General features: G+C 37.3%; 1 protein-coding gene across 1 annotated transcript in view; it reads left to right on the top strand.

Moving 5' to 3' along the window:
- Positions 1–7,500, top strand: part of LOC138024977 (myosin heavy chain, striated muscle-like) — a 27,378-nt gene that overhangs the window by 5,655 nt on the left and 14,223 nt on the right. Inside the window, exons 4-6 of the mRNA XM_068872182.1 lie at positions 3,109–3,162; positions 3,471–3,576; positions 7,446–7,500. The exon at positions 7,446–7,500 is cut by the window's right edge and continues 912 nt beyond it. Of these exons, the coding sequence (XP_068728283.1) occupies positions 3,109–3,162; positions 3,471–3,576; positions 7,446–7,500 (215 nt within the window). The remainder of the gene's footprint in view (positions 1–3,108; positions 3,163–3,470; positions 3,577–7,445) is intronic.

Genomic DNA, 7,500 nt, shown 5'->3' with positions numbered 1-7,500 from the left:
ATGTTTTAGAAGCATTTTATCTTACTGTAATTCTACCGACTGTCACCTATGGGTTACCTTTGTGGGGATGCTGTAGTAATAAGGAACTGTTTAATTCAGTAGAAAAGCTACACAGTACAGCTGCGAAGATAATTTTTAATTTAGGATCAGACACCCCGCATACAGAGGCCTTAAAGATGGCGAATTGGCATCCACTCTGCTACAAATATAAGATTGCATTAGTAAAACTGATGCACAAGGCTCACTGGGAAAATCTGCCTTTGCCATTATGTGACAATATAATATGTAGACGAACATCGAAATATCCGTCTAGGACACCTGACTCTGTCTGTGTACCTCGCTTCAACTCAAGATTTGTCCGTTTTTCGATTAGATATAGAGGTGCAGCTCTATGGAATAACACCTTGGCCAAAGATCATTCAATTGTAAACGCGAGTTGTAAAACTTTGTCAACCAAGTTGAAAGATAATGCAAGTTTCTTAAATTTTAATTTTTATGCTACGTCAATTTCTACTACAGATTTTAGTGACCATGATTATGTTTACTTTTAATTGACATGTATCTTACATATACAATCGTAATTGCCATTTAGTTTTAGCTCTCTTACACCATAGATTTTTAGTTTAGGCGTATAATAGCATGTAATTTAAGGGAATCTTATCTTATTTGTAAACACACGACCCCATAAGCTTATAGCTTTAAACATTATCGTGTTTAAATAAAGGTATATCTATCTATCTATCTATCTATCTATCTATCTATCTATCTATGTGCACTAGCTGTTACTCAAATTAATAGCTTCACCTGAATTGAGTCTGACTGGACATTAAGAAGTAATGTTAACTCTCTAATTAGCAACATTTTGTACACTAGACAATCAAACTTATTTGTGCACTTCTTAAGAACGGAAAACTGTTTGTCAAGATCTTTAGAGACTACTTTGTTTGTTAAAGAAATGTTAATGCAGATAGAAGAAGTCTTACTGTGTTCACCCGTACATGTACCTTGGTGTAAGTGTATAGCCTACACAACTTGCATTGCACATGCAAGTCACGTTTTTCAAAGTGTGGTACATGTATCTGATAACTTGAAAGTTGCAAAAATTAGTTCCTCTTGTGAAGGCAGTAGCCAACCTTAAGAGTTAGGGTTAGGGTTAACCCTTAACTACCAACCCATTTCAGACTTGCTCTTTGTCTGTTTTTTCTTTCTGTTGTTTTTCTGTTGAATCTTTTAGAATTCAAGTAAAGCTTTTGATGCAGTTGACCTTTAGTTAATATCCTTGTAGGAAAGCTTGAACACTATAATGGTATTTGAAGTGTTGTAAACCAGAGGTTTAACTCATCCTGCACACGGGGTAAATCGTAACTACTTATTAAATATTCAAGTTGATTGTTCAAACTCATCTTTCTCCTGGGACCTTGCAGCGACGATGGGAGTCCTCTGAGATGTCAACTTCAATCAATAAATAACAAATCTATCATTAAAGATTTTGTTGTTGACAGCAAAATGGATATCCGAGGGATCACTTTAATCTGGCTCACTGGTGACACAGCAGACCAAAGAATTATTAATGACATCTGCCTTACTGGTTACGTTTTCCAGCATATGCCAAGGAAAAATCAGAAACATGGTGAAGTAGCTGTGCTTCATCAGAAATATTACAAGGCAAAGAAAACAGCTAATAAATCAGAAAAATTGTACAGATGATTTGAGTCCGTGGATTTTAGAATCAATCATGGATCATCTAGTTACATTGTATGTTCTTGCGATTATCTATAGACCACCACCATCAGAGAAGAATGGGTTGACTGCTGATTTCTTTTTTGAGGAATTTGCAATATTTCTTGAAAAACTTGTACTTACTACACAACCACTCATCATCCTAGGAGACTTCAACTTCCATCTAGATATTGCTACTGACTATCATGCCATGAAATTCTTAGACACATTCAACCTGATCCAGTATATCAAAGCTCCCACTCACAAAGATGGCCATATTTTGGATCTCGTCATCAGTAGAAGTAACAATGCCCAAATCATCCAGGTGGCGTTAAAACCATGTGCCCGTCAAACAAAAGTTGGGGTTCAGGATCAACGAGCACAATGTTCGAAGAAAGCAAATCACATAACTTGACAAATTTCCTGGCCACGATCTGGTTCACAAGCTTGGCTGCTATAGGAGAGAAAAGAGGACCAACCACGAACAAGAGTTGAATGAGAGGTGGCTGAGCCAGAGCAGCGGGCCCAAAAGCGTGGGATGGGAGAGATGTATGCAGCTGCAAACTATGAACAAGAGGCGAGTGCGAAGGAATAGGGTGTGAAAACACAAATGTAGGAACAACGAGATTGGGCCTACCTTGACTTGAAGAGCTCAGAGCTGCCAAAGATGAGGATGAAAACCCAACGCCGGAAGCTGCAAAAGCCAAAGCATGAGAGGCAGGGGACGGCTGATCAGGCAAAGTTAGTGGTGCAGAGATGGTCACTGGGGCCAACAGTGTTGTGGACGCCACACAAACATCTGGGCGTGAAGAAAATGTGCTCGGTGAATCCAGCACAGCATCGAGTGCTGCGGACTGGCTGTTACTTGTTGATTGTGTGGACATGATTATCAGCAGCGATGAAAAATGCACAGACAAGGTTAAGAGACAATGGACAAGGCAAGAATCTGCAAAGATTTGCTGGAAAAGCTGTAAGGGATCTGCGAAGATCAGCTGAATGCAAAGATGCACAATGTAAAATCCACAAAGCCCCTCAGAGAGCCCTGAAGGCCACCCCGCAGGTCACGTATGCCTGTAAGGCCACTGGACATGTTTGCTCGACACTATAAGCTTTGCCTAAATGTTATTTAGCCATATAAAAACCCAGCTCTGAACCAGAGGTTAACGCTTCAAGGTCATGAGCCTCTGAAACATGTAATCTTCAGCTGTCTTGCCAATACTAGTTTCAATTTCAGTTACCAATGGCAACCATTACTATAATTTTTTAATTGTCTCAAAATTATTCTTAATTATTTTGCAACCTAGTAAAGCTACATGTTGATGTAAGTTGTGTTGCAACAAAATGTTGTTGTTGTTGTTAATTGTTTTAATATAGTGTGTATATTTGCAGGTGAAAGAAATTCAAGAACGCTTGTTAAAAGCCAAGGACTTTTTACCACCTGTGGTAATAACGAATTCTTTTAATTTAATTTGAAGGACATTTTAGAAATACTGTATTTATTATTGTCTTCTTAACTGTATTGTGCCAAATGCAAAACAGTAATAATTTTATGTAATAAATTAAATTTGATCACCTTTGCCAATAATATTTGATCAAACAGACAGTCAGAACAAGCTTGACAGATAAATATGAAACATCCTTTGGGAAAAAAAACTTGTGTTTGGTTGAAATAATGTAAAGAAGGATAGCAAATGGTCATTGTTTACAGTGACTAAATTTTTATAATGTTTTTGTTTTTTTGTTGAAACCAGTCTTTCACCCCTGAGATCTTCATACTACCAGGTACACATGAGTCAGTGGCTAGACCAGTGGAGACTGCTCCAAATACTGTAATACAGACAAGCGGACTCACTACAGGTTAATTTTTATTTAGTATAATTCCTAGCGTAATAGTTTTATTATTATAAATTCCCACTAACTCCTGAACCACCTTCCATTGATGAGTAAAATTGTCTGGCGTTAGACAGAGAGAATCTCACTTGTAGGAGTCAATAGGTTTATACTGGTGCAATTATAGTAAATGATAATTTGAAGGTGGTAGATAAAATTTGTTGCAGCTAGCAAGGTTGATAATTTGACCTAAACCATAAAGGATTGTCCTCAAGTAAATCCTCAGTACTACTGTAGGTAAAGAGGAAAGTCATGATATTGTGGAAAGTGGTAATTAAAGACAATGAGGTTATGTCTCTTAGTTTTGGATGCACACTCCAAAACTCATTAGCCAATGCTAAATAACCATTGTTAACTGTTGCAGATATTGCTTTGATAAACATCTTAAAGCCTTGGTTGCTTGTAGTTTGTAAAAAAAAATTGTGGTACGTCACATAAAGTTTCTCCATAAAAACTGTCGTTAAATGATAGAAATAGTCACTTGGCAACAAGAGAGATGACAACTGAAAAATCAGAGTTTTACAATGTAGGCAGGATGATTCAAAGCCAGTTGGCTTCTACCCTCTGTAACATGAGTTGGATGCTCCACCCTTGAGCTACAAGAATTCCTTTGGAGCTAGACCCTATGGGAGGGTTAGGGTTAGGGTTAGCCAACCCTAACCCTAACCCTAACCCTCCCTATGAGGGAGCTATTAGGCAAGACGTTTTAGTAAATAAGGACACCAAATGGCCAGGAGAAACTAGGTCGAGTCCAGTGACATGACTTGTTTGCATTAAGCATGTCAGCGATCTTATGGCATTGCTAATTGTACAGCAATTTTGATTCTTACTTTATTCTGAATCATGGCTTCTTTTAGAGCATGTTATATTTTCGATTCTTTTGACATCCAAAACGAGCAAGCAGAATTGCGACCATAATTTATGACCATTCGTCTTTTGATGATTTTGATGATAAAGGTTCAAATATTCAGCTTTTGTTACGAGGGGAAAGATGCGGTAGTATTCAGAATTCCAGTTTGTTGATACATGTATTACAACGCCAACTTTCGAACAAGGCCCCTTTTTATTCTGATAAATTACATGTCCATGGTCATTTTGCTAGTTTGTGACTGGGTTTGTGCCTGGGGAACACATCGGAAACTTGTGTATTTTTTCAGAACAAGTGAATAAGATCGCGACATTATTTTTCTACACGCCGAAGGATAATGAAGATAATATTTTTTCACGAGCCAAGGACATTGAAAGCTTGCTTAGAGTCGACATGAATATTGCGTACATAGGCTCCGTTAGCGGAATTGTTCATTTCTTTGAGACATAAATCGCTTTCTCGAGTTCTTCTCGAGTTTATATGCATATTCCAAAGTCCATTTTTCTTGACTCTCAATTCTCGACTCTCGATTCTCGAGCCTCGATTCTTGCGTCTTGAAACTCGAATGTCTCGACCTTCGTGATGCAAGAATCAAGTTTTGAGGATCGAGTCGAGACTGTCAACTTACCTTTGAGAGGTACTGTGTGTGTTTTCAGAGCTACAATCAAGGATTGATTTCAGAAGATAATCATTATTATTATACATTGGTGTCACCAGCTCGATTTTGATTGGCTATAAGCACGCAGCTAATTCTTGCTTGCTCTGTTTCTCTTACGTCATACCTTCAAACAATAGATTTTATATATGTAGAATTGACGTCATACCTACAGACAATAGTTTTGTGCATGCAGAAGTGACGTCACCTGACACACTAACCAGCAGTTTGATCAGTTTTGTCATGGCGGAGCTCAGCTCAGGAATATGCATAATAAAACAATTATTGAATTGGGTTTTCACATGTTAGCGATAATTATCAAGGCCTCAGTTTGTATTATCGGCCTCAGCCTTCGGGTTCAGCAGATAACACAAACTTTGGCCTTGATAATTATTGCTAACATGCTCAACCTCATCCAATAATTGTTAATTATTGGACGTACCGCGAAAAGCGTAACAAAATTTTTAATTATTTCTGTTCACCATATATGGTAGTAGATTCCTACAAATTCCTACAGAATTATACAGATTCCTGCAAGGATCAACACGTCGTTACCAAAGTAAAGCAGTTTCTGAACAATGGCGGAAAGTGAGGAAAGTTTGTCTTTGGTTGATTTAGAGATGAATTGGAGAACTGATCGAACTAACTAGACAATTTAAGCAATTGTCCCTTTATAGAAACCTGAAGAACTCAGGTGACTTTAACGGCCTGGGATTTGAACTCATCACCTCTGTGATGCCGATGCAGTGCTCTTATCAACCGAGCTGTGAAGGTACTCAGTTGAGAGTTGGTCAATTTGTTGCCCTGAATATTGTGAAGCGTTTGATACTTGTCCTTCTGCTGTTTTCAATAGCTAGAACCAGGCTTAATTAATAGTAGCTTAATGGCTAATGAACTGGAAAAAGATACCTGTAAATGATCATTCAACAAAAATAAAGCTACATTATTTAATTGTCTTATTATTGTAGGATTCCTGCAGCCCCCCGTGGATTCCTGTAAATTCCTACAAGCGCCATAATCGTTCACAGTGCTGGAAATAATTTTTCATTATTCACAGGACATATGTCCTTTCAAATCTTCTTTTGGTCGGACATTTGACAAATTGGGCCGGGCATAAAACATTGACTGGCAACGCCTTGTAGAAGATAACTCAAGATGTGCTGGTGAGATGTTCGGTCATCATGTCCGATCATAATGCGAAATTGGCCGGACATTTTCAAAATTTGGTCGGACAATGTCTGATGACCGACTGTTATTTCCAGCACTGGTTCATTATAATAATTATTACAATTTACAAAACGCTAATACTAATTGATATTGTATAGTGCTATTTACAATGAATATTTACATGTCTTTTAAATAAAAAATTATGCTACTTAAGATGAACTTATTGTTTCATTGGATGATACTGTAACACAGCTAGAAATCCTCAATTTAACTAGACACAAGTTACAATGGTTCCTGAATTTATCCTGAAGGTAAAGCAAATTTCAGGTGTCAAAAACTTGATTTTCCAGTGTTGGCTGATTTGTTCAATCCATTGGTACTTGTCTGTAAAGAAAAGTAAATGATGCATTTTTCAGTTGCCCTCTCAGCCGTTGCCAAGGAGCTAGTTTATCATCCTTGCAGGTGCATCAATAGTTTCATACTGTGATAAAAATTAAAAGAATGGATAACATTAATTTTTGACAGTTGAAAACTTTCAAAGACATTTTAACAAGTAAACATTCCTCAGAGATGTTGAATGAAAAAAAAAGTACTTAAAGATTTGTGGATATTGACCTTGGTGGCAACCATCAGGTCATTCAAATATTTGCACCAGGGACAGTTAGGTTCAGGTCACTAGTCATAGTTTGATGATTGGCATGGCATAAAATAATTATGTTTTAAGATGTATATGAAAGTAGAAAGAAAGACTTTCTTTCTACTTTCTGCAGGTTGACATTATATTATTCACATATGTTTGATGCTGAGTATTCTGAATTGAGGATTAATTAATGCAACTAACAATGTTACAATAATATTGATGATCCATCCTTTCAACTTTTCTGTCTGATGTCTCAATCAGGGATGATCAAAACCTGCAACAAGATTCCTTTCACACCAAGGCATTTTCTTCTTGAAAATCCTCATTATTCTACCCCTTGTACTAAACTGCTCTCAACTGCTGCTTACATTTTTGCTGGCAGATGGCCATCTAAAAAATAATAGTGTGTGTATGTTTAACCTACAAATACTGGTAGTATTCATTATTCTGGGTTGTTTAACTCTTTCCTTAGACATGATTTTTTCATAAATGAATTCTTTTGTCAGCTGGAATGGCCTCTGTCCATCAACCACACCAGTTTCCAGGTATATCAGCAGGATA

This window comes from Montipora capricornis, chromosome 11, assembly GCF_036669925.1.
Source record: "Montipora capricornis isolate CH-2021 chromosome 11, ASM3666992v2, whole genome shotgun sequence".
NCBI lineage: Eukaryota > Metazoa > Cnidaria > Anthozoa > Scleractinia > Acroporidae > Montipora > Montipora capricornis.
This window is presented reverse-complemented; position numbering and strand designations above follow the sequence as displayed.